We start from the raw sequence: 27,226 nt of genomic DNA on the forward strand, positions 1-27,226 counted from the left end.
GGTGAATATTACGGTACATTTAGTGATCGAAGTGTATACCCCGGGGCTTGGGCAGCACACCAAGCCCCTAAAAGGGTCTGCGCCAGAGCAAAGCTTACTCCCTTTTTATTCCCGTGTAGGTTAATTAGTGTAGCGGAAAGTGTAGCAGACCAGTATTAAAGGGAGTAATTACGCATTGGCATCCACCCAAGCGCAGCCATACGGCTACAAAGCAGGCCAGCTAATTTCTGCCAAGCATATAATCGAACACTGCACTTGGAGTAAGGCAGAGATCTTGGGAAGGGGGGTCTCTTAAATGCCTCACCTGTCTTACAAAAGCTTTGTTCCTTTTGTCACCCAGGGTCCTCCGCCCCAGGCGGGCCAGCCGTTCAAGTTCACGGTGACCGAGTCGTGCGACCGCATCAAGGAGGAGTTCGGCTTCCTGCAGGCCCAGTACCACAGCCTCAAGTTGGAGTGCGAGAAACTGGCCAGCGAGAAGACCGAGATGCAGAGGCACTACGTCATGGTGAGTGGTGCAGCTCCTTGCGGCAGCGGGTCCTGCGCTGTGCCGCACTGCTTGTCGTGTGTGCGTCGCTGATGGCAGCGCGTTTTGCCTCGCAGTACTACGAGATGTCCTACGGTCTCAACGTGGAGATGCACAAACAGGTGAGTCGGGGCAGACGCCATGCATGTCACCTTGTCCATGTCGTCTCCGTCTGCGTGGCATGCTGGCGATTGCTTCGTCCTAAACACCGTGGCCTCCGCTGTAATGCCGTTACGAATCTCGGAGGCGGCCACGGTGGTGCACGCCTTGGGCATTCCCGCCATCTCGTTGGTGCGCTCGGTATACGAGAGATAATGCAACAGGACTCGCTAGATGAGCTCCTTGCATGAATGTCGGGAGTTTGTGCGCCATTCGCGGACGGACAGGAGGTGACCACAACTTTTCATTTTTGCAGACGGAGATCGCCAAGAGGTTGAACGCTATCATCGCTCAGATCCTGCCTTTCCTTTCTCAAGAGGTGCGTTTCCCGTGTTTCCATAATCATTAACAGCTGCGCGCCCAGCGCCGCGCCGCGACGGGCGTCGAAAAGGGGAATGAACCTCCATGATCCTGGCGCTCTCGTCGTGATATGCTCGCGGCCTACAGGGCGCTGGGCATACTCCCAGACTCGCTCAAGACGCTATTGTGGCCGCGGGGCAGTGCGCGCACCCGTGAGCGAACTATGGTGAGCCTCTGTGCATTTCTCGAAAAGACGAGCTTGACGTCCCGTCTGTTTTGCGCCAGGTAGTGATGTGCTGTGACCGAACGCTCCGTGTGCACTACCTTGGACGTTTAACAACAGCTGGGCGCCCCACCCTAGCTGTTGTGTGCAAAATGTTGTGCGCGTGTGTTTTTATTTTATTTTTCCTTCTTGACTGTACACGCGTAGAACCTGGACAACTTTATTGTTACCATTTGTAAATAGTGTATACGTGACCACTCCCTATGCCGTTTCTTGCTGTCCCTCACCTCTTTCATTTCCCTTCTTCATTCTGCCTGCTTTCCTTTATTTTCGCTTCCCCAGCTCAGGTGCCGCCGCCAAAGTGATGGCAGATGCCGGGGTTAGCAAAACTCTTTTAACTTCTTTTTTATTATTTTTATCAATAAACACTTACTGCTACTCCTGGCGCTGGCTCGTTCCCCCTCTCGAGCCGATGGAAAGAATTTCAAGGCGTGAAGAAAAGGGTTTGGTGGGCGCTGAAAGGACAACTTAAACCGTGAAGTGGGGGAACATGAAAGAGCTCCAAGCCAAAAAAAAAAGTCCCCGAGAGCCCCGCGGTCCTCCTATTAGAGAGTTTAGGGTAGGGTCGGGGCGAATAGGGTGACGCTATCCGCATGCGCTTAGCGTTAGGGGAACGGGTTCACGTTTTCTGTCTACAGAATAGGGTCGCAGAGTGTCGCTTTGCGTTGCTTGAAAGCAGCGCCATGGCGGCGGGAAAGAGAAGCTTTCAGAGCAAATAAGTTTATATATATATGCTGTTTTTTTTATACGACAAGTAAACTGTTGTAGTTACCAATTACTGCTTAGGAAATGTGAGAAATGATGCAAATATTTTTTTTTATAATGCGGACGTGTTCAATCCGAGCCAGGGCTATCCACTTAGGAAGTTGCCGTCGCTGACAGTTATTTCCGGTTCCGGAAGTCCTGTCTCCATGGCGACCAAGCAACGCTTACTCCCTAAGCCTAGCAGCAGTCAAATCTGGTAGGAATTTCACGATTCGAGCCGTTTTGTCGCTCGAATTTGGTGGTGCGGGCATCTTCAGACAAATAAAAAGCTTCGTTCACCATTCGTTTGACCCAAAAACACAAGGGGCGTTAGCGTTCTGCGCATGCGCACTTGGGTCCCGCTATTACCCCTATCTCCCTAACCAACTGAGTGACCCCTATTCTAACTGTAAACCGAACCCCACTTCCGACGCGCGCGCGAGTACCCGTGAGCAGGCGCGGATATCTGACGTGTACAGATATCTGAGCCCTGTTCGCGCCTGCTCGCGCGTCGCGCATGCGCAGACAGGCTCCAGCGTACGCCCGTGCGCGTAGGCGCTCCGCCCGCACGCCTAGGATGTGTCCATCGAGTTGGGGCTTAAAGTGTGGGGTACGTGAGTCGATGCTACACTCGATATTTGCGTTGAAGAGTGTCAGGCCATCTTGACCATTCATGGCCTTGACGGACCATGCGTCGTTTTCTTTACAACGCAGCACCAGCAACAAGTGGCGGCAGCCGTGGAACGGGCCAAGCAGGTCACCATGACCGAACTCAACGCCATCATCGGGGTATGTGGCGCTGTTTCAGCGAAAGTCGCAGCTTTTCACATCATTTTTTTTTTTCAGTCCGTTGCATTATCGGCATCTTGCTAAGGAGTGACGTTTCTCATTCTTAGCGCTTAAGAGGGTCTATCTAAGCAGCTTTTCTCGCGTCTACTATTAAGGCCAGTGCGCCCGTGACGGTTTCTGAGCTAATATCCCATTCCGAACATAGGGTCACACATCTCGCTGTCCATATTCCCTTCCCCGTTACCCGTACCTCAGTACCCACTTCCCCATTCTCTTACCCTACCCATCCTATCTTCACCCAGCGGAGATTGGGGTAACCCGTCTCCTTGGGCCGCGGGTTTTTTACTTAGCAGCTTCCTTCATCTTTCCATTTATTTTCACACTCAGGTGTACAGAATTTCATTTGCCTTTTCTTGGGCCCGTTTATTAATGCGTTCGCATCAGAAGGATCTGTGCAGGCGGAAATGGCGACCGTCGTCACGCGTGGCGCGCCACCTCGGGTACACGAGCTTTCGTGTGTTAACCTAGGATATAACGAACCTAATTGTACCACCTTCGTTATAACGGAACTTTAGTATGCTCACATGTTCAAACGATCCACGGACGAGCGCACAGACGATGTTTTTTTTTCTCTGTGTGTAATGATTATGTTTAGCCTGTCATGCGTCAGTGTGTGCAGGCAGAGGCGCCTCATTTTTTTTTTTATATAAGCCTCGGCATGCGAGTGTATGGGTGGTGCTGCATCACTCCTATGCACCGAACGTGTGAATGCGGGCTGGACATGCAGCCGTTAATCTTCCCGATGTAGAGAATTGATTGATTCATTGATTGAGAGTGAAGAGCGTGCGCATCCGAGAGGACGAAGCTTTGTGATCATGTCAGTCCTGTTTTGTCGGTGGATGCGCAGCACCAGATGCAGGCGCAGCAGATGCCCGCGCCCCCGTTGCCGATGATGTCCCACGCGGCCCTGGCCGGCCTGCAGCCCCCGGGCGGGGGCCTTCCCCCAAGCACGGCGGCGGGACTGCTGGCGTTGTCGTCGCTGGCCGCACCTCCGCCGCCCACGCACCTGGCGGCCGCGGCCGCTGCCCTCAAAGACCACCGAGCCGCTGCGGCCGCGGCAGCGGCGGCCGCCGCCGCAGCAGCCGCCTCGGACGACAAGCGGTCCGCGTCCGGTGCGTTCCAGTAGGATTGTTGGCGCAGAAAACACGGTGTCGGCGTTGTCGGCGGCGTGGCCGGAAAGTTAGGACCAGTCGATTACGAGAGACGTCCATAGATGGCGCCAGCCATACCAGCGGCGCATCGGAACGGGCATACGGTGGGCGCTGCTGGCAAGGGACAGGGTTAATTTGAGAGGCATTTGCCCTGCAGTTGGCGTAGCCAGGCTGATTATCATGATGATGAAGTGTCCCCCAATTTTTCTATGGCGTTACATGCCTGTCCTGCACTTGTCTTCCCTACGATTGTAGTTTATTCGGTCCTAAGAGAGGCACAGCAGCGCGCACGCTGGATTTTATGGACGCCTCCCTAACAAGATAAAGGTTATGAGCCAGCTTTGGTCCCAGCCGCCGTTATTTGAGCACAGCACAGTATTTGGTTTACTACTGTCGATCCACGAGTGCATGTTCCCCCTGATTTAACAAAAAAAAAAAAAAAACTGGTGGCACTCAACAGCGTTTGTGCAGCTGATTGATAGCTGGAAGGACGTCGTCAGTTGAGTCGTCATCGATGAGAGGCTAGTGATAGCAACGATTGTAGTTCGTACAATTCGCGAAGAGCGGGCTTCCTGCGCTGCTATTGGCTTGCTCCGGCTGCCGCTTCCGGTCTCTCCGGACGCCGCGCGTCAATATCTGGCGGGGCCAGATCGGCGGCGGCGGGCGTTTTTTTCGAGACCAGGCGTCAAATGCGCGCCGTCGGGCGTGGTCTCCTGAACGTTCTTGTCCGGTCTCTGTCGTGTGGGCCCTGTTACATCCCTCTGCCCATCGGTGTTTGCAGACGCGTTCGAGAAAGTGAACTCCCGTCCTTACTGAGCCACCAAAGCATAAAATATATGCGCTCTCGAAACCGCGTTATCTGAGAGTGATGACGGGATCATCGAAGCACTCGGTGACATGACCATTACACGGTCCTCGTGTACCAGAAGAGCGCTCACCGCAAAACATTGTGCCAATCGATTTCACGACCCTGCTTTACGAAATCGATGGGGCGGTGTGTTGCTTCGCGTTTTGACGCTCGCGTGCTTGTGTTGCAGTGTGTTTCAATGCAACGGTTCTTATTTGCCGTATTCCTTTCTTTTCTGTCCCCTCTCCCCTTCCTCGCATTTTTTTTTTTTCATGAATCGTTGAACGCTTGTACCTGGCTGCCCTGGTGACCGGTGCAGTTCACAGCAGCGAAGAACGGCATGTAAGTGTCCCGTTCAAACGTTACAGCTCGCCTTGTGCGTGCCTATGTGCGTCTCCAAAGTGACATGTTCACCACGGTACTTTTGCTGGGCATTTTAAATCGTCGGATTTGAGGGCCAAGTCTTGTTACCGAAGGCGCCCTTGTGTGTTTGGCAGACTGTATAGGAGCCGCCCGAAAGGCGAAGTCGTCTGTCTGCAGACATGTGCTGTTGGCTGGCGTCGTGGATGGAGGACGCAGCGAGTGTTTTGTTCCTGCTCCCTGTCTGCATTTTTTTTTGTTTCTTTGCGTGCCGAAAACGGCGCGCAGACGTCCGCTTTGCCGCCTCGCGTTGAAGAAGGGCTCCCTACGGTCCCCTTTGACCCCCCGTGGCCCCTCCGCGTTGTCGTGCCCCGCTGGTGGGCGTCCCTCGATCGTGTGTGCTATCAGCTCAAAGAGGGGGTCGATGCATGTTTCGCGACGCGTGCTCCCAGCGCCGCTACAAGTGCTCGTTGACCGGCATATACCCCACTCACTCGCGTCCCCCCCCCCCCCCCCCCCCCTCCCCAGACCGCGCCGCCACCCGTCCCGGAAGGTTGTGGAGGATGATGGCTTCTGCTGTAGCGCTGGTCGATTGTCAGGCGCCTTTGTTGCTGACGGATTGCCCCTCGCCGGGAAGATACCCACCCCCACGCCAGGGTTCTCCCCGACAGCCGCTTCCCATTGTAGGCTTTCAGCGAAAAAATACCCAAAGCTCGAGAAGGGGAGCAGCATGCCGCGGCGGCCGGCAATTTGCGGTGCCGTACGAGTGTCGGTTGGCGTCCGCCGCGCGGGGGGTAGTACCGGCGCCCACTTTATTGCTTTGCGTCGTCTCGCGGGGTCCTGCTCAAAAGATTGGGGGGAAGGGGCAGGCGCCCCGAATGACGCGCGCTTCTGCGTACGTCCCCCCCCCCCCCCCCTTATTTTCCCTCTGAGCCAGCGGGGCAGTTTCTTCGCAACAAAGGAGCGTAGCGGAGGACGTTCCCCGTTGCAGACGCAGGGCGACGTCTGTTTTTCTCCCGCGCTCACTCCAGGAAGAGCGCCGTGTAACGAGTCGCGGTTTCATGGGAGGGAATTCCAAGGGGGGGCATAACGGCGAAGGCACTTCTTTATGTGGCTGCTGAGAAACCCGCCTGGCCTCCTCACATTTCCTGTCTGAACGCCACCCACCCTTCTGTGGGGCAGTATGCTTTAGTTGGAGGGTGGCTTATAGCCTTGGGGAGGGGGAACTGGATTCTGGGGTTGGTGTTTCACTTATTTTTTTTTCCCCTTTTCCAAACCCCTAAAAGGGGTCTTAGGTGTGCCTGGTTTATTGGCTCATGTTTTGTGAGTGGGAAAGTAGTAGAGCCACCCCCCCCCCCCCCCTCCTTTTGCTTTCCCATTTTTCTGGGTTCTTTTACAAAACAGGAGGTAGGGACAGGGAAAGGACTGGGGTCTGAAAGCCCACATGGGGAGTAGCCCTCTAGTGGAGGATCCTGCAGGTGCACATCTACAGCATGTCTTGAATTCTGTTGAACTGATGGTGACATACCAATGAGTCAGCAGAAATATTGGGGTTGAAAACAATGTAGCAGGCTGGGAAGCTGTCATGGTGTGGTAAGCAATTAAGGCACCTGTATGATTTTCTGCCTGAATGGGTTTTATCTCCTAACAGTATTGCTGTGTTTCAGTTGGTTTTACTTCGTGAACATATTGGCAGACTTGGGCATTAAAAACCGACGGAAGATTTCTTATTGTCAATTAAAATACCTGGCCAAATACCTCTTAGTTTTGCATAGCAAGATCAAATCACTTCATTGGGAGCATTATTTACCTTGTATTGCATGTTTATTTTTGGCACCCAAGTTTCATGTGAACCCCAGCCTTTTGTGGCTTCTATGTGGTCCTTATAAATGTTGTTGTAGAATGGAACCAACTTTATTTGAAATGCTTCTAAATGCCGTTGCAGGTGCATATTCCCCTTTCCCCCCCGTTGATACAAGGTATTACCTTGTGCCCCTCCTGAAAAAACATCCTGGCTACATGCCTGTGTTAGTGACTTGGTGATACGATTAGAATCATGCAAGGAAAATACATTCATGGATGTGAAGTCGTATGGCAGCTTATCAGAAGTGTTGAAACATTCACATACATTACCTTTTATATTTTTGTTCGAGTTCTGCAAATGCGAGAAAATAAAATGTCTAGTGAATCAGTAAGTAGAAAGACCATGAATTTGTAGTAGAAGAACCAGAATGTGAACGCACACTATCTTTTGTACAATTAAGTGAACGTTTGTCTTTGCTTTTCAAGTGCTTGTGTTTTGTACGCAAAGCTTATATTTTTGTTTGTCAGTTCAGGTTCACATGTTCTAATTTGTTTCACTTGCAGAGGAACTCCATTTCACCAGGAGAGAGGGAAAAGTTTCGAGGCCGGTCTCCAGACATTGACCATGACCTCAAGAAGCGCAAGAAAGAGGACAAGGCAAGGATATACTTCCACTGGACTGCAGTATTACTCAAAGATGGTGAAGGCCAAATGACAAAGTAGCGCTTCTCCTGCGCTGCGTCAGTATCCCGTCTACCAGCGCCACCAGAGGGCAAGGAAGAGGGCAGAACTAAGGGGCCTGTTGTCCCCCCTGCTTCGCAAAATTTAGCGGCCAGGAATTTTTTTTAAAATGCACCTTCAACCAAATTCGCAAAATATACAGCTCACAAAAAATAAGTGAAGTGAAGTAGGTGTGGCGAGAAGTAGGTGTAAGGAGATGAAGTGGGTGTGTGTAGTGGGATGAAGCGTGTGTAGTTTTTCAGTAACATACACTGTGGACATGGCGGCGTGGGTAGAAGGTTAGGTGCAGTCGTCGCTGCTGCTAATTATAGTAAACGTGATCAGGATCTGGCAGCATTAAGCACATTCCTGTAGCAGTTGAGCTTGGCATTAGCATGGACATCGGAGCAGCATTTTGAGCTGTGTGCTGGACCACAAGGACTGCCACATATTCACAGTACCTTACAGATGAGTGCAGACTGATGCGAAAAGCAACTGGAATGTGAAGCTACACTATGATTCTTGCAGGATGCTCATGTACTGGGAAAAAGACAGTCTCGAGTCTGTTCATGTGTCTATTGCACTGTTCCGCTGGCTTTTTGTTGGAAATGTGGGTGTGGCGCCATGTAGGGAGCAGTTTTGGCGGTAACGCGTTACAAGTAACGGGTTCCTTTTTTCGGTAACTTGTGCTTGTTACCATTTGGGAACTGTAACAGGCAACATACTTATGTTAACATTTTTCAGTAACGTGAGGCATCACGTTACTAGCTACTTTTTTTGTGTGTGGTGAAGTGGTTGTATTGAATTGCCACTGCACGTCTTTTATTAATGAAAGGAAAGATTTCATGAATGTGCATTTATTACTAGTAATAGAAAATGTGCTGCCATTGGTGCGCATGTGTTAATTGGGAACCCGGTGACAGTGCCGATTTTTTAATCAATTTTTTTTCTTTCAGGATAGTGATGGGGAGAAGAGTGACCAAGAGCTGGTGGTTGACGTTGCCAATGAGGTGAATGCTTTTGCTTGCTGGGTGACTATTTTCATTTCAAGCATCGTGCTCGTGGAATGCACATGCTTACAAAAAAGTTCCTCCAGTTCTAACTGCGAAAGCTTCAGAAGCTCCTATTCTTGGTTGCTAGCAGTAAGAATTTGTACATGAGCATCGCTTACATACAGTGGGTGCAGGGGCAGATTTGTAGCTCACTTTTGGAGGTGGTGGTCCCGTCCGAGCCCTGTATGTCTCGACTTTTGTGGGCAAGGTTCTCCTATGTGAAATTTCTCTCAGGGAGGGGGGGGCCGACCATTTCTGCCGCCATTCCCTTAAATCCGCCCAAGTGAGTGGGTGTGCAAACTTCAAAATCCCATTTAGTTTTATTGAGTGAAACTATATGTAGTGCCTTTTGATCAATGGTGTTTGTTTGTAGTAAATAGGAAAACCCACTGCTCGCCATGTAAACTCACTAATTGGGACTGCTGACAACTGCATTGGTGGAATTGGTTGAAAGTCCGCTACTAGAAGTTACTAGAAAGTGCATTGATAAAGAAATAGAACATGTGAGATGTCTACATTTGAGAAGTGTTTGAGCTAAACATTGACTGAAATTAAATGAATTGAGCTCCCAAGAGTGGGCCTCAAAATTTGTGTGTCTGATAATAAACTGAGGCTTGTTAGGTTCCCAAGTCATCATGTTGCGATTCCAAGGTCAGCGTGCCAACCATAGTGCAGCCCTTGTGTTTTTAAATGATCAAAAGATTCACATTTGGTATTTCTGTTCATCTGTGGGACAAAATATTTCTTTAAAAAGAAGACTGCTGCAGCTACAGGAAGGTGAAAAATTGCTCACTAAAGTGTCCGATTTTAGCAAGTGGGTAAAGTGGCATCTTCAACCTTAATAACCCTTTGAGTTCTAAAACATTTACCCACTTTGTGTTCGTTCCGATCCGAAACCATTTCGCCAATCTTGGACCCCACAGTAGAAAACATCTCTGCAAGAACAACTCGCTGAATGTTTATTTTTGGTGTTTCTTTATGTGCCCAAGTCTTTTAAACGAAATTTTGGCAGTGTGTAGTTAAAGAGATGGCACATCATGCATAGTGAGGAAAACAAGTGCAATTCAACCGTGGAAAAAGCTTCCCAACAGCAGACCAGAACGATCTCGTTGCGTTATCAAGAGGAGCCCAACTAGTCATCGCAAAGCGTTAAGGCTGGAGCCGCCACAATGGCTCAGTGGTTAGGATGCTCAGCTACTGAATCAGAGGACCCGGCTTCAGTCCTGGTCGCGGCGACCATGTTTCAATGGAGGTGAAATTAAAAAGCGCCTGTGTGCTGCGCAATGTCAGCACTCATTAAAAAATCCCAGGCGGTCTAAAGTAATCCAGAGCTCTCCAGTGCGGCATCCCTCATAGCCCAGGTGTTGCTTTGGTACGTTAACCCACATTTTACGATTTACTTAAGACTGCTGGGTAGCTTCTAACTTTTCACCTGGTTCTAAAATGTCATCGTCAGTCTGACTGAAACTGCTGTAACTTGAATATCTACCTGTTTCTTGCAGAATATGAGAATACAGCAATATGTTGTGTTGATACATTTTGGTATGTGATGTGTAGTTTAATGTCCCAGCGCTGCACGGAAACAATGAGAGGTCTCAGTAATAAAGGGCTATAGATCAATCTGGGCTTCCTGGGATTATTTAATGTGCACTGCCATTGCACAGCACAAGAGAGCTGTTTTGTTTTGCCTCTATCAAAATGCGGGGATATTTTGTGTTGTTTCTTCGAAATAAAGTATCCAGCAATGTCTGATGTTGGGATGACGTGCAGGATTCTGTGGGAGCACCCAATGGGGCACTGTCGCCAAGAGAAAATGGCACTGACAAGGGCCTCAAGAAGGAGCCCCACGGGTCTCCCCATTCGAGCGTCTCCTCCAACTCCAGCACGCCATCCTCCTCCAAGCACAAGGAAGGGGGCGGTGACAAGGGTGGTGGTACACCTACTCCCAAGGCAGCCACGCCCACTGGTGCTGCCCCCTCCTCGTCCCACAAGGGAGCCAAGGCTGCTGCCCTTGGTATGCAACCGTTCTAATTGGCTGCTGTACTTGGTACCTGCCTTGCCAGAGCATGTGCTGTGCTGAGCTAAATGTGCACTTACTGGAGCTGCGTAACAAGCCAGGTGCCTCACTCGGTGTGTCCCCTACTGACTGAAAGGTCGTAATGGATGTGAAGCGGTTGTAAGGAGCAGTGATACCTAATATTTCCAAAGTAAGATTGTTTGCTGTTCCTTACTGCCACAACATATCACTGAACGTAGCGATATTTAGAACAAGTGGCACCTGATACTAGGTTGTACACTCCCTACCATCACCGCATTCATTACTATTGCCACATACTGAATGCAGTGCCGGTAAAGAGCCGGACAGGCTAAGACATTTAAAGTAAGGTTGTGCATCTTTGTTAACAAATACCTTCATGAGGGGAATCAGTTGAACTACTGCAGAATAGCTCAGTCAGTTGGGTGCCACATGTGACTGGCAGAGGTTGTCGATGTGATCCTCAGTAATGGCAAATTGTCAAATCTTCTAATTTTTGTCATTTGAACTGATTTCTAAACAGTTACTAAAATCACTTTCTCACAGATATTTCATCTGTACTTGTGTTGTTTAGCCTGTTAAGTATTTTATATACTGTTTTGCCGTCTGGAGCTTGTGCCAGATCTGCCGTGCTCATGTCTTTTCATGGCCCAAACTTAAATGGCACCTGAAGAGGTTTTAGATTTTGACAAACTTAAAGAAGTGAATGTATGAAACTTGGAGGTATTTGAAATGATGATATTGCAACGGATAATCTTCATAAAGACGACGTGGAGGAAGTGTCCAGACTTCGGGCCACAAAACAATATAATCGCCAACTGAAACCGCGTAGGCGTTCATGGTTCTCCGAAGTGCACAGTTTCGGGAAAGGGCCGCAGTGATGACGTCATATACGGCAGTGGTATGTTTAAAGCGATGAAATGGTTGCTTGAAGGAAGAAAACCAATGCCACCGAAGGTGCAGTACACGAAGCGTCATTTGATGGCATCAGATGACGCACGGCTGCATTTGGGTGAAGGCAGCGGAAACCTTAAATTTCGGCAAGAATGATGTCACGAGTTTCTCGGCACATCTCCAGTACAGTGAGGAGAAGCCTGAACATCATCGCTGTTTTGATCGGCGATTACGTCATCATTTTAAATGCTAGTGCGAATCTACTTGACGCGTTTCACCTAAAAGTTTCATACATTCGAACCTTTGAATTATCTCGAAAAACCATTTCAGCTTCCCTTTCAGCTATTAGGAATGCTGGGAACAAATCCATCTAATTTTTGTTCTTACTAAAAATCGATTGTGTAGCTTTCTGGCAATACTGATGTTTGTTCAGCGGAAGATGCATTATTGCTGAGGAAATTGAGTTCAGAAAAGGAGCATTGATTTTTTCCTCGCTGCTCCATCTAAGTTTAGTTGTAAAACAGTCATTGATGGCGATGTATTTCATTTTTTTTTATCTTTTCTAGCTTATAACAGCTCCATTTTCAGTAAGAGTAGCTGGCGTCTTATGCAAATGTGAGAAAATAAAAGGTAGCACATTTTGCTTCAATGCATGTTGCTGGATGAGTTGGTGATTGACATTCTGAACAATAAACAGTGCAACAGATGAGGCAAAGTGTGTTCTCATGAGAGGTAGTACAGTTAAGCACAGGTTGAGCCATGTGGTTGCTTCCTCACTACGCAGGGCCTCCGTACCCATATCCCCTGCACGGAGGTGCGCCTGGTGGCCACGGCATGCCGGCAGACCTCAGTGCTGCAGCCTATCCGCAAGGCGTTCTGCACAATAGCATTGCACCAGGGCTCAACTCTTACTCGAGAGGACTGGTGAGAGCACTCCCTTTCATTTGTACAGCCAAGCCTCGTTATAGCAAGTAGATAAAAAATCATAAGCTAATTTGATATAGCCAAAATTCATGATATAAAATTTCATCAAAAATGCGTGCAAGACCAGCACAGTTTAGTCAGTGAGGGGGCGGCGACTCAGGCTATCTTCATTATAGAAATGGGGGACCTTTTCTGATGTTTCAGCGTCATTTTCAAAGGTGCTAGCTGCGATTCCAGATGCCGTAAAAAAAAAAGAAAAGAACAAGCACCAGTTAGACTGGCTTCCGTCCTTAGCGCCACCACCACACAAAGCCGTTATGCCATGCACCAGCTAGGGTGGCTTCCCCGCGTCACAGTTGTTGGTGAGGTTAGAGGGAAATCTATCTTTGTCTGCACCACCTCCAGGACAGCCGACATAAGCACACAATAGTTACTGCAAGGCTGTACCTGTTCATATACCTGCTTCCGGGGCGTTATCAACAGGTCGGAAAGGTTTGAGCGCATGCTGACTGTCGGGCTACCAACCCTAGACGCCGCCCTATTTCTCATGGCACTATTGGCGATTGCGAAATAAAAGAGCTATACAACGCCATACAACGACTTGCCATACAACGACTAGCCACTTGTGTACTGCTGTGAAGCCTACCACCGGCCATCCGAACGGGCACTGCGTGGCACTGGGAAGTTTGTTATACCCGGTTTTGTGGCTAACTGCATTCAATATATAAAGTAGAAATTGCATGTGTTTCTTAAAATATTTATTAAGAATTCAATATAGGCAATAATTTTTAATATCCATGTTTGTTATACTGAGGTTTTTCTGTATAACATGAAGTAGTGTTGTGCAATATTGTACTGTTTGTTTTTGTACCGTTGCATTGCGATTTTTTTCTTGTCGTAGCCTAGGCTTTTTGTCAGGTCAGATGTCTTCAGTGCCATCAGCTTGTTTCATAAGTTTTAGAAAGAAGGCAGCATTGCAAAAGCTGCAGACTGATACAGTTAAGATGCAAACACTTGTTTAGCAGATTAAGTGCGCTAAAATCTACATCCTTGGTAATGCAAAGCCATTTCGAAGCAGTTTTTAACAGTTAAGGACGGAGGCTCGTCTTAGAAAAAACATTTTATTATAATGAAGTCACAATTCTGAAATCTTCAGAGACCATGTATATTTGTGTGCTGATTTTAAATATGTCAATTTCTTAAAAATGAACTCCTTGTGCACTTATGTAATATATTGTCAGCTTTTCAGTGAAAGCTTTTAAGGAATTTTGCTACAGGGAATTTGCTGAAATGCATGTCATTGGTTTGTCTTGACATCAAGGAATGCTATAAGGGCAGAACTGTCAGCCTGCCTATCACAGAGGTCGAGTTATAGGGTTTTGAAGTTGCCTCTTCAGAAACGGTAAGATAAGTTTGTATTCTTGTTTCTGGAGTGGCAACTTAAAAACCCTATAACTCAAATTTTATTATAGGTGGGATGATAATTTTACCCTTATCGCATTCTTTGGTGTTACAGAAAAGCAATGACATGCATATTAGCAAATACCTTGCAGCAAAATTTCTTAAAAGCTCTTGGCAAAAAGATACAAAACGTGATACATATGTGTACAAGCACTAGTTTTACATGAAATTACATACAATATTTGAAATGAGCACACACAAACATGTGTTCCCTGAAAATTTCACAGTTGTGACTTTGATATATAAAAAAATTGTTTGACACCAGTTTCCCCCTTAAGATTGAAATGCTGAATACTGGTACCTGTGTGTTTTTTTTTTTGCTCCATTTTTACTTTAGTAATAAAAAGATGCAGAAACCTTCATTTTTATTTAGAAGAGTGAAGTGCAGCATATCTGCATCTTTTCTAATCCCACTAATATTCCTGTGACTGTTTGGTGGAATTTCATTTTATGCCGCGATGCAGGTTGGCTATGAGCCACATCCCTCGATGCGTGGTCCTGGATTTGGCTCTATACCAGGAGGAAAACCGTGAGTTTCATTCACAATGTGATCATTAGTGCCAGATCCTTCTTCAGGGAGACAAGGATACGAATATATACCATAAACGAAGATTGAGTGTTTTTCATTGGATTTAGGAGACTGAAATTGTAAAACATCCTATCTTGTCTTCACAAACAGAGCTGGTGGTGGCAGTATACCCAAACAAAGTCTGGTAGTGGCAAATCCTTTGTCTGCAGGTGATATTGTGACAGAGTAAGGGATGTTTTCTGTGCTTTTGTGTTTGCGTATAGGTAAATCATTAATGATATGTGATTGTAAATCTGCAGGTAGGAGGAAAAATAAAGCTTTGTCATGAAAAATTTCCTGTTCCCTCCAACTTTAACTCTAGCAAGGTCTTAGTTTATGTTGGTTTGTGATGATATTTTATGTTTTGCATGCGTGCTAATGCCTTTGTGCCTGGATTAAAATTGATAATTTACAAAGGCTGTGTTTTTTGTGCTGTGGCAGTGCTGAATGAAGAACTTTGCATTGATACAGCACACAGAAAAGGTGAGGACAGGATGGGTGCTAACGATAATCTAATAATAATCTAACAATGATAATCTAAGAGCAAGCCGTCTGTGAGCACTAGAGAATTGGCCTCTATTGCTGCTTCAGTGATCAGCTCATCTCACTGATATCTAAATCTCTCCTGTTAACAAAGTTTTGAAAGGGTTTACATTTTTTGAACCCTTCTGGCATGCTTTTTTGCATTGTTAAACGATTCATTCATAGGTATCTCAAGTGAACATCAAGAGAATTTACTGTGATTAATTCATAGTATTTTGTTCATTGCATACCATCTCTCCCTTTTTTCATTTCATTAATCTTCATATTTACTTTTAAAGAGCTCTTTTTGTGGATGCCCACTTTCTCTGAGGGCAATCCATAAAAAGTGAAGGTGGCCATGCATATGTGTAGAAGTATTTTCCTGTTATTTTGTGCTCACCCCATCTTGGAGTCGGGCGACTCCGCAGTATTGATAAATAAATAAAAGTGACACTGGCCAACATTATCATGACGACTACAAAAGCCTAAGGAAGGGGGCAGCTGCAGGTACACTTTGTTAGTGGAGCAACAGGAGGAGGACCTGGGTTTTGGTTCCAAAGTGTGATGTCTTTCCTTTTACTTACCCTAACATCTCAACAAGTTAATCATTTCCACAGAGCATTACATCGACTACAGTTCAATGTTTCTTCACATCAAAGAATGTTGGCTTGTTTGGATTATCTGCTTTTATAAGCCTTTCACATTTCCATCCTCTGCAGTTCTCCTTTGTGTAATTTTTGATGCACCTGCTGTTTCGCCTACAGATTCAGGTAGCTGAGCATGTGCACCTGCTTCTCTTGCACAGGCCCCTAGAGACTTGATATGTGTTTGAATATCTTTTATGCTGGTAAAGGTTGACGTGAATTTAACAAAACATCTTGTAAATTAACAGCGCTCCCTTGACATTCTTAGTCGATGCAAACGCAAGATGGCCAATGTGCTTTCTTTTATGCAGGGCCTACTCGTTCCACGTGAGTGCCGAGGGCCAGATGCAGCCAGTGCCATTCCCACCTGATGCGTTGATCGGGGCAGGCATTCCTCGTCACGCACGACAGATCAACACCCTAGCCCATGGCGAGGTCGTCTGTGCGGTCACCATCAGCAATCCAACCAAATATGTCTACACAGGAGGCAAGGTAAGCACTTTTGTTCACAGAATTTCTCCTGCATTCCTCTTTGCTGTGAGAATTAGTCGAGAATTACTAATTCCTCACATATGAGCTTAAGCCATTAACGCTATAACGTCATATCCTTGAGGTGGAGCTTAAGCGTCCCCTCCATTTTTTTTTTTTTAATGCAACTTTTCACATAATTCATGATGCTGTCATACTGGGCAAGTTCCAGGTGCTAGCCATTGTGATAGATGCAGTCTACTTAAAGGGACTATGCAATGAGTAAAAAGTCGCTTGGAAATACTTTCAATGCTTAGAAATGATGCTGAGAAGCATTCACACCAAGTGTGAGTCTTCGGAACTGAGCCGGCAATTTATTATGAATTTTTAAAAATTCGCGGGCCGATTGGTGTGCTCGTAGTGACCGATTTTGAAACTAAAATCGTGAAAAAAGACGTCACTATACCCATGACATCACCAGGCCACCACACTCTGTCATTCGCTGGAGCCACAGCAGCCACGACGTCACAGACACACTTCAGGTAGCCGTGAAAATCATCTGCTCGTGCCGCCGCGCGGCCCTCTTGGGCAAGCGCGAGCGAGGACATTGCCTTCACGCATACGGTTTCAATTTTCCTCTGCCGCCTGCTTCTGTCGGGAGTTCCGGAGCCACTCACAGTGGCTCACCGAGTCGCTACTGTTGTCGATGGCGTTCAGCCAGTACGGCGTGAACGCATAGGGTTTGATGCCCATAGCGGCCGTAAGAGCGAGCAGTCGCACCTCAAGGTATGGGTCCATTACTGCTGACTACAACAGACAAGCAAAGAAACCCGACGCGCACCGCAATCACGCCTCCGATGCTGCTGCTGGGGTGCTAGGAGCGACAACCGGAAGTTGCACAAGGAACGTCAACGGATGACGTATTCATGGGCGGGGCCAGCCCCAGAGCTGCTTTCTTTTTGTCTGGTGCCCCGCTTGTACGAGTTGAGGGGGGAGAGGGGGAGCGTAATTTTTAATCGTCTATATCTTCGGTGTTATTGATGCAATCTTAAAAATTCTTGCGTTGGGGTGACGAGTGATGAAATGCCTATCTCTCGTCTGCTTTACGTAATCTCACTTAATTTATTGCATAGTCCCTTTAACTCATAAAATCAATTCGACCTGGCTGATGGCGCACCCTACATTTTAAGCCAGCATACTGAAGCCAGCTTGGCCAAAATCACATGAAATATATTATTGTGTCTCGCAACTTCCCCTGTACTTACTGGGAGTTTTCCTTATATCCGCCCAACAGAAATTCCTAATTGCATTTTTTCACTGCTCATTCTGCATCAAGGAACCATGATCGAAATTCACTTTAGCAGCCTTGAAAGTTTTTGGATAGTTGGAATAGTAGCTACTATTATATTAAGGTGTATTTTGTTGTTTCGCTTCCAGGAAGCATTGGAAAGAGACTGTTGTCATATTTGATAAAGAAAAGAAGATATATATTACCTAAAACAGTTTACCTATTGGTGAGAAAAGAAATCTTAAGTAATTCTTTGGGCTAAGTTTTCAAAGAACATCGTTGTAAAAAAAATAATCAATTGAATCTTGCAGTTCTGTAACAACTTTGCTTTGTACAGCCGACTGTGAGAAATAGATGACCTGTAGCCGTAATCTTAAGGTTTGATAGAGGGCTACTGCAGTTCTTGAGCGCATTCCTGTCGATAGCTGTATTGGCAAAGAAAGACACACCATCCAATCATATCCGCTGCCTTTGAAATGCTGCATTTGAATTCTTGCCGTGTGTTGTCATTATGTGACTTTGTATATGCAAAGGTCTTAAAACAGCAGTGCCTTTTTCTTGCAAAGTTATGAATGGGCGATAAGAAAAAATGGAGGGTGGTGAGGGGTCGTAAGGAATTCTGGAGATTATATATTTTTACTGCACCACCACATTATGCTTCGCTGAATTCTCGCTGCTAGAGGCTTCTGTTTCACATCAGCTTTGCTGTCATTCCCTTGGATTGCGTATTGCCAAGGTGGTGTACTCAACTGCAAGTTTGTAAACGAGGTAGGAGTGCTTTGCTGATTTGATTTGCTAGCTGTGCAGGTCTCACAGCATTCGCTTTGCAAACAAGACATATCGTATTTACCCAATGCCAACGCGCACCTTATTTCGGGGAAAATAGTTCTTAAAATTGCATGCGTGTTAGATTCAGGTACAAAACTGAAACTGTCCCGTAGCTGTCCATTACCATCACCAATATATGGTGTGGCATCATCACCATCATCATTGTCACTTTCTGCATTGGAGGAGCCATTTGCAATGAGTGCGGTGCTGTCGTTGTTCCGTCCATAGGCTATCTTGTCTGAGAATGAATGCTCTGGCCACGAAGACGCATCGTGTCTGCCACGAGAACAGCTTTAAGCGTAAAGTTATTTTTATTCTATGTGCGGAAGAGACCGGCAATAAGGATGCAGCCTGTCATTTTGGCATGCCAGAGACTTTTGTTCACGACTGGCAGAGACTGAAAAACTCATTGTTCGAGTGCAAGACACCAAGCAAAGGCCACCACGGTCCGCGAGTGGGGAGGTTTCCAGACCTTGAAGATGAGCTGGCTGACTTCACTAGGTGCTCAAGGTGAAGGCCCTTGAGCTTGTTAGTAATCGAGGCCTCTCAAGAAGCCAATTCAACGTGAGCCGGAATTGGATCACAAGATTCATGATGCGTAAAGGATTTTCGCTTCATAGGCAGACTGGTGTGTGCCAGAAGCTGCCAGAGGTTTTCGAGGAGAAGCTGATCTTATGTCGGCGATACGTTCTATCGTTGCAACACAGCAACATATATATCAACTTTGGCAGATCGGCAATGCCGACCAAACTCCTGTCTATTTCAATATGCCCACCAGTACCACGGTAAGGTTGATGGGTGCAAAACAAGTTCACGTGCTTACATCAGGCAACGAGAAGACCCGGGTAACCGCGATGCCGGCCTGTACAGCAGATAGTGGCAAGTTGGCTCCTTTCCATGTATTCAAGCGCAAGATGCTCCCCAAGTTTGTGAACTTTCCGCGAGGCATTATAGTGCACGCCAACGAGAAGGGTTCGATGGACACAGACCTCATCATTGACTGGACAGACTGTGTACGGCGCAAGAGGCCAGGCGCTAGCTTGGGGTTCCGCTCCATGCTTGTTGTGGGCACCTTCTAGTGCCACCTAGACCAGCCTGTCAAAGCCAAGCTTGCAACATGGACCTTGTGGTGATAGCGGGTGGAATGACTTTGCAATTACAGTCACTGGATGTGTGCATCAACAAACCCATGAAGGACCTCATTCGGGCACTCTACAGTGAGTGGCTGATGAATGGCTGCCACACATTTACAGCCAGCAATAGGCTGAAGTGTGTCTTAATCGAGGAAATGGCCAAGTGGATGGCCGAAGCTTGGCTTGGGATTTCATCTTTTATGGTCGTGAAGGCATTCCAGAGCTGCGGAATTTCTAATGCTATGGCCAGCACTGAACACGAGATGTGGTCAGAGAGTGATAAGGAGCTGTCCGAGAGCAAGTGAATAAGTTCAGGAGAATAAACAGCCTGTTTCCTCCTGAAAATGTAAAAACGTTTGCACAGTTTTCTTCCGCAGAAATTGCATGCACGCTGGAAGCGGGCTTGGGGCTTTTTTTTTTTCCGGTTGCGTAATTTGGGTGCGCATTATAATCCCATAGTTCGCACAGAGTGTTGTGGATTCATATGGATATTCCTAAACGAAAGTGTCGCCGACCAATGCCAGGTCACATGTAGTTTGTTTGTTGAAAGATACCTCTGCATGCTTTGGTTCAGGGAAAAAGCTATAGGGGTCCCTGGTCTGCTAGGGGGCTAAGCTTTACTCTGCTTTTAGCTGATGCCCAATTGAAGTTTGATAATGTTGTTCACAGGGCTGTGTCAAAGTCTGGGACATCAGCCAACCAGCCACTAAGACTCCTGTCTCCCAGCTGGACTGCTTGGTGAGTGACTTCAAAAGCAAGCTTTCACAGGCAGCTCACAGAAGGAGTTTTGTGGTCCTGTCTTTGACATTTATGTTGTTTTCTGGTTTACTAAAACTCTGTTGTGAATAGAAGTTGTGTAGCAGTTATCTAAACATGGTACACTAGAATCTGACGCAGATTCCCTGGGAGCATGTGAAATATTCATATCATCCAAAGTTTGTGTGATCCAAATGAAGTCAACTTGAGTACGAAAACAAAGAAAGTACTGTTGAACCTCGTTATAACGAGGTTCAACTGTACAACCTTATTTATTTTGCACTATTATTCTTAGCCGAAATAGTTCACATTGCCCCCCTGGACCGTTTTGCCCTTGGTGTCACCGGGTAAAATGCGACAAACTGTACAAAACCGCGCATTCCTCATGAATGCGTCCTGCTGCCCTACAATGATGCAGAGTATAAACAATGTGAGGCCTTGCTCTTTCGGTAAGTCAGCACCGCCACCAGCCATGTGTGTAGTATATATATATATATATATATATATATATATATCAAAGGTTGAAGAAACATAACAGGATTTAATTCACGACGTTTCGGCTGGAGGACCAGCTTATATATATATATATATATATATATATATATATATATATAGCACACTGTGTCCAGGTCATTTTTAAAATTTGTGTCATCACGAAACCCTCCTTTCCATCCCCTTTTGGCATCCTTTTAAGGCCCATCAAAGTGATATTGTCTGTGAAGAAGTTTGAAAGAAAAAGAGCTGTACTCGAGAAAGCTGGGACCTTGTTGCATGAATCTATAAGCCTAAATTAAGCAAGGTTGGGAGGCTTGACTGGCTATGTTTTTAGCTTAAGTAACTGTAGGCTGTTTAGCTTTCGTGGAAGTAAGATGAAAGTTGCTTACCTAACATGCTACATGTTTTGTTACTACAGTCCATCCAGGATGGCCGAGGCAGTGTGTCATCGCTGTTTTATAGGGTTCCACCCTTGATGAATCTTCGCAATTCTCTTTGTGAGATTTTGCGAGGTGCTCATGCCAATATTTCAAACTTCGTTGCAGCAAAGGGACAACTACATTCGCTCCTGCAAGCTGCTTCCCGACGGGCGGACACTCATTGTTGGTGGGGAAGCGAGCACCATCTCTATCTGGGATTTAGCAGCAGTAAGTCACTTGGGCTCTGTTCACTTGTGGTGCTCAAGGCAGTGGGTCAGTGAAATTTTTGGAAAGGCCGGAATGCATAGCCGCTCACTCTCCGATCAAATGAATGAAAGGATGTGGGATGCCTAATGGAAATTCCAGTGCTTTACGTTTGGCATGGTGGTGATAGGGACATTCAGAGCAGCTTATAGATACACATGCTGGCAGCAGACACACTGCTTGCTGCCTCCGTTACTTTCTTTAAATCGAGGTTCCCAGAACCCTACCGATAGTGCTCTCATTAACAATAAAAAGAAGAATGCCCTCGCTGCATTCCTAATTGGCAGCATGTGGTGGTCAAAAATAGAGCTAACCCTACACTATTATCACGTCTTTTGCCATGTTAATATAATTGCTACTGGACATTCAGTTAGTGTTCTGAGAATGTGCGCGCTTCAGACCCTTCTGGTGGGTTATATCACTACCGTTCTGAGAGCAAAGCGCTGCGTTAGATGCTTTTAGTTGCCGTCACCAGGAGCCACCATTGCACGCGGCCTTCACTGTGATACCGGACACCCGCAGGCACTAAATTATCATTGCTTATGCCCTGTTCTCGGAGTTGGTGTTGTCTGTGAATTGCCAGTATTGCACCTGGCGGCCGCTCGTTTCCTTAGGGCATGGTTGATTCTCCTTTTGGTTTCTTTGCTCTCGGTACAGCATGACACTATATGTTAACGGTTGTGGTCTGTGCAGACAGTACTTCGTAAATACCAAACTTCACAGCCTTAACTTCCTTCATAAATAAATACCAACCTTTCTGAATGTTTCCAGGCCACTGCATTTGGTGCTGGCCCATTTAGCAGGGCTCTATGTACTAACATACAACTTTCTCTGGTGCTGCAGTAGAAGATGCAAACATGAGGTGACTACTTCCACACAGCGTACTGTTTTCATCTGCTCACGATCTGACAGCAGAGGTCTCGAAGCTGATGGCTCACACTCGTAGTCTCTACTGTAGTACACAGAAAGTTGTCCCCAGGTTTAGTTGGCATCCATGGCAGTGAAAAGTTCTTCTTGTCCTCCAAGATTTGCAGCATTGGTGTTGCTATTTGAGCTGCACTGAAAGGCCCAGGAGAAAGCCCTGTGACCTGGGAACTATCGAAAAGGATGATACCGTATAAATGCATGCGAGGGTAGCACTTTTTTTCCAGATTCCATTGCCAATTTTCGGGGTGCGACTCATGTACGAGACGTCTAATAATTTTTTTCTTTTAAAAACAACGCACCAATTGGGATTAAGTGGCAGTTATTCTATGTTTAATCATCGTCACTCGCCAAGTTTTTAGACTCCGAGCTGGTGTTGAGCTCTGCTGCATGGTCATCTCACAAGAAGTTGTCTGCAGTACTGTCCAAACTGTTCAAGATCCTGGTCACCTTGAAATTGCAGAATACAATGCCCGTAGGCACGGAGTTCTGCAAGGACAAGATACAGCCCAGCAGAGTCGTGAATGGTGCCCTCATGCATGGCTTGGCTCAGAAACCGAGCTTTTTGCAGCTTGTGTTCCTCGGTGCATCCTTTTGGTTGCACCATCGTCGAACACACTTCTTGTCCACGTCGAATTTTCTGCCTGCTGCATGCTTGCCATGTTCGGAAGCAAACTCTACAAGTTTCAATTTAAAGCCAGCCGTGTAGCTATTAAGGTGCTTGCCTGCCCATCATGCAAAAAAAAAAGCAAACACAATAAAGCCACAATGCACGTCCAGTTGACAGCCACAAAAAATGATAGGGTTTTTAACGTAGCTAAACCGAGTAGACATGTGAAAGCATGTGTTTAGCCTGATTGGGTCATGGTATTGCTTTGCTAGGCCATCGGCACATCTGTCGACGATATTAGACTCAGGTTAAGCTCTGATCGAGGCTAAGCTGATCTGATCTGTTTGAGCTGCAGATAGAAATTGATGAAGGCGACAATGTGCAGTGCACAGCATGAGAGTGTGTTGCAGTTTAGCACGAGGCGTGATCGGCTGCGGTGATAGCATAATGCTCTCATGCAGTAGCCAGTGAACCTGATCTGTTCGCGCCACCTTAGGTTCAAATCCCAATTACAGCAATATTTATTTCATTCATTTATTCAAAGTCAAGTCAGCGATGGCCTGGCTTTTGCAGCCTTGGTCATGAAATAGAGCTCTCGCTCTAAAAGCTGGAGCTAGCGATACTGATGCATATGTGGATAGCTGGAATTCGCGGAGGAAGAAAAAAGTTGATGCCGATGGCGATGATGCCCCGTGGCCTCGCGCGCCATCCTTGGATGGTGTTTGGAGGCTCCTGTGCACATACATTTTGAAGGCTATCCATCCTGGAAAGGTTGGGTGCGGCTCTTGCAACACTATTTTTTTTATATTTCCTTTGGGAAAACAGGTTGCGGATGGATTAAAACAATGTCTTTTTGCTGCACATTCATGAATGCACGCCCTGAATGAGATGTTTCTGTCATTCACTAAGAGTAAGCGAAGCCTCGCTGAAAACTTGTATCAAAAAACTTCATCTGTACTGTCAGAATTCTTTATTATCTTTGTCTGCTCATCTTTTTCCATGCATTGGTGATCTTTTAGTTATAATTGTTTATCTTGTTATCTGTTGTTTGTTTCTTCTTATCGTTTACTAGCGGTAATAGCTTTCATTCAGTAATTTGCACAAAACTGCGCTACAGGTATAAGACTGGTTAATGGTCGGTATTGTCTCTGTCTTCTTATCTTTTTCTGTGTCTGCTATGCATTAAAGGATTGCTAGTTAATAATCCTCGCTTTATTGTCTTTTGTTTGTGTCAAGAGTCAACAGTGATTAGCGTGTTCAGTACCTGAGCATAGAATGCACATTCATGCAGCCAACCCCACGAATCAAGGCAGAGCTGACTTCGAATGCCCCAGCGTGCTATGCCCTGGCAATAAGTCCTGACTCCAAGGTGTGCTTCAGCTGCTGTTCAGATGGAAACATCGCCGTCTGGGACTTACACAACCAAACACTTGTCAGGTAGGCCGCTCACCCTTTTCAGCTGCTGGTGCCGAAGGCTGCAGAACACTGCTCAGCTTTGGCTAGCATACCCAGATGCGTAATTTTCGGACTGGCAGAGTGCTCTATGTTGTATAATAACTTGGTAGCAAACATTGTTATTCGACAAGACTTTATACCATTACAAGAGACTAGTAACAGCTAGCAATGAAAATAGTGAAAAGTGGCATTACTATTTGTGCGTACTGCAGCGGTGTCCTGGTGGTTTGAGCCTGATGATGGTGCTCATTGGCAAAGCTGCCTTTGCGTAACTAAATCAAATCATCATCTTATCAGTATGATTTTTAAAATCTCTGAGTGCTGAAAATTTGTGAGCTCCTGGATTTTACCATCAAAGGATGTATATACGGCAAGAAGTGCCTTTTATTGGCACTCATCTGGAGGTAGAAACATTTGCATTACTAAATGTTATTATTGAAGTCACTTCGTTTGTCACATTACAGTAGACTGTGACTATTCATAAAAGCTGTGTGTTTCTTGTGCGAACACAGTGCACTGCATCTGTCAACTTGTCAGTTAAGCCATCTTTAGCTGTCATCAACTAACTGCCTAAAGAGAGAGACTGTTAATGCATGGTGAAGTGGTTTGCCAAGCCATGCATGGCAGGATACTCCAGATGATACATATGAAAGATTAGCACTGCACATTTTTCTCCTTACTTATCGGTGGATTTATGCTTGCTCAGTGTACAACCCTCTCCAGCCTGCCCAGTCACATACACAAGCCACCAGGCTTAGGCGAGCTGGCTAGTTTATGTTTTTGTACAATTCAACATTGAATAAATCTATTCCTTTGTACGTAGCATTCACATTAACAGCACAGTTCACTGTCAAAAAAAATTTCCATCCAGTGAGGAACACCTTCCTGTCCCTCTTCCCCATCCAACATGCAGGCAGTTCCAGGGCCACACAGATGGTGCAAGCTGCATCGACATCTCAAGCGACGGCACCAAACTCTGGACAGGTGGCCTGGACAACACTGTGCGCTCCTGGGATCTCCGAGAGGTGGGAACTGGATTTCTGGCTATCGGGACTTGAACACAGCCTGCTTTAGTCTGCAGTGCCTTTTCGGTGCAGTGAAGGAAACTTTCCTTGGTGTTCTGTGTTAGGAGACATTCTTTGTGCAGGGACTTTGTCGTGTAGTTTGCCTTGGTGTAGTTGTAATGTTCGTTTTATATATTCAACTAAGATTAGATAGTCTAAAGCCTATCTAACATGCTCAAGTTGTCGCTATAGTCAGCCAACAGTAGGAGGAGAGTTTCACTTCATTATTTTAGTTTTTTCTGACTACGTGCAAAATTTCAGATGTTGTCAAAATAAAAGTGCACTATTGTGATAACTGGTTTTAGTGGTAGTACCGTATTTACACGATTGTAAGTCGATCTCCCCATACCATATACCGGGGGGGAAAAAAAGAAGTGCGTCCCCGCGGGCGTCTTCCAAAATGAAAACGTGTCGCTGGACTACTTGTCCACACTTGCACCATCGTCCTCACTAGTGCTGCCATCATCATCACTGCCATGGTCCTTCAGCACGTCGTTCTAATGTCATCATCTAGCGAAATACCCCACTTCGCAAACAACCACATTGCGGCGGCGGCCTGCGAAATCCTGTACTTTAAAAACAACCGCACCACGACATCACATGGAACGGCTGAAAATTTTTCCTTGCTGCAGCCACCACACTTGCATCGCCTGTTCCAAAACATCGAACTTGCGGCCTGGCGCACAGTTGTTCATTTCTTTGGCGTAAAGAATGACGGCCATCTTGAATGTAGCCGTGAACAAGCCCCAAACGCTAACAAAGGCCCCGGAGCACAAATGACGATTGTCGAAGCACTACGTTAAAAACTGGTAAAACAGGGTCAGCAGTCAAGCCAAATGTGTCAAACAGCCAGAGAGGAACTATGCATGAGCGGCTTCGGCTCTTCCATCAGCTACCGACACTCCCCAGATGTGCTGCCGTTCCAAGAGGTGGTGCTATGGTTGCTAGCGGTGCCGCCGCGATTGGAGCAGCGGCCCTTCCATGAACTATCAACACTCCCATGAATGCCGAGTACGCAGTTAAAAATAGAAAAAAAAAAGAAAAAGCCTTACGAACAAGTGCGTAGAATAGCCGAATGATACTGGTTAGGGTCACAAAAAGCAAACATAAAACTGCAATTACATTGTAGCACCTCTGATATTTCTTTTGTCTTGGCTTTATTTATGGTGCCAGGGTTTGCTTCTATTGTAAGTCGATCCCGCCATTTTGGATTTGTAAATAGAAAAAAATAGGTCGACTTACGGTCGTCTAAACCTGGTGCACTATGGTAACGCAGACTGAGTCAGTGCTGTTGGTTCACAGTAGATCCTTTGTTTTTCAGTAGCAGTTGGTCATTGCAGTCTTTCATGGGAGTAAAATTATAATGGATTCCATCATTTCATTTGTCACGCAAAGACTGTGTAGAAGGTTTGGTCGCTTTGGGTTCGCATTTTACCTTATGTGGACAGCGTTAATGTACAAAAATGCGCGAGAGCCGAAGAGACAACGCACTGGAGGGCTTTGGAATAATTTTGACCACCTGGGGTTCTCCTTTATGCACTAACATTGCATAGCACATGGGCCCCTTTGAGTTTGTTTTGGCAAATGAGTGTTGTGTCATTGAAGACTGTGTTTTGATTGATCTATTCAAAAAAAAAAAAGTATTCAGTTAAGTATGTTGGTTTCGCTCGAAGAACATTCTGA

The 27,226-nt window shown here is 46.4% G+C and overlaps 1 protein-coding gene across 1 annotated transcript in view; it reads left to right on the forward strand.

Annotated features, from left to right (window-relative positions):
- LOC144121287 (transducin-like enhancer protein 4) overlaps positions 1–27,226 on the forward strand; it is a 46,122-nt gene that overhangs the window by 16,427 nt on the left and 2,469 nt on the right. The window contains exons 2-17 of the mRNA XM_077654408.1: positions 341–505; positions 601–645; positions 939–1,001; positions 2,724–2,798; positions 3,706–3,970; positions 5,176–5,198; positions 7,584–7,676; positions 8,696–8,749; positions 10,562–10,805; positions 12,505–12,644; positions 14,570–14,634; positions 16,151–16,331; positions 20,226–20,294; positions 21,353–21,454; positions 24,316–24,461; positions 25,393–25,504. Coding sequence (XP_077510534.1) covers positions 341–505; positions 601–645; positions 939–1,001; positions 2,724–2,798; positions 3,706–3,970; positions 5,176–5,198; positions 7,584–7,676; positions 8,696–8,749; positions 10,562–10,805; positions 12,505–12,644; positions 14,570–14,634; positions 16,151–16,331; positions 20,226–20,294; positions 21,353–21,454; positions 24,316–24,461; positions 25,393–25,504 — 1,842 coding nt within the window. The remainder of the gene's footprint in view (positions 1–340; positions 506–600; positions 646–938; positions 1,002–2,723; positions 2,799–3,705; positions 3,971–5,175; positions 5,199–7,583; positions 7,677–8,695; positions 8,750–10,561; positions 10,806–12,504; positions 12,645–14,569; positions 14,635–16,150; positions 16,332–20,225; positions 20,295–21,352; positions 21,455–24,315; positions 24,462–25,392; positions 25,505–27,226) is intronic.

This window comes from Amblyomma americanum, chromosome 2, assembly GCF_052857255.1.
Source record: "Amblyomma americanum isolate KBUSLIRL-KWMA chromosome 2, ASM5285725v1, whole genome shotgun sequence".
Taxonomy (NCBI): domain Eukaryota; kingdom Metazoa; phylum Arthropoda; class Arachnida; order Ixodida; family Ixodidae; genus Amblyomma; species Amblyomma americanum.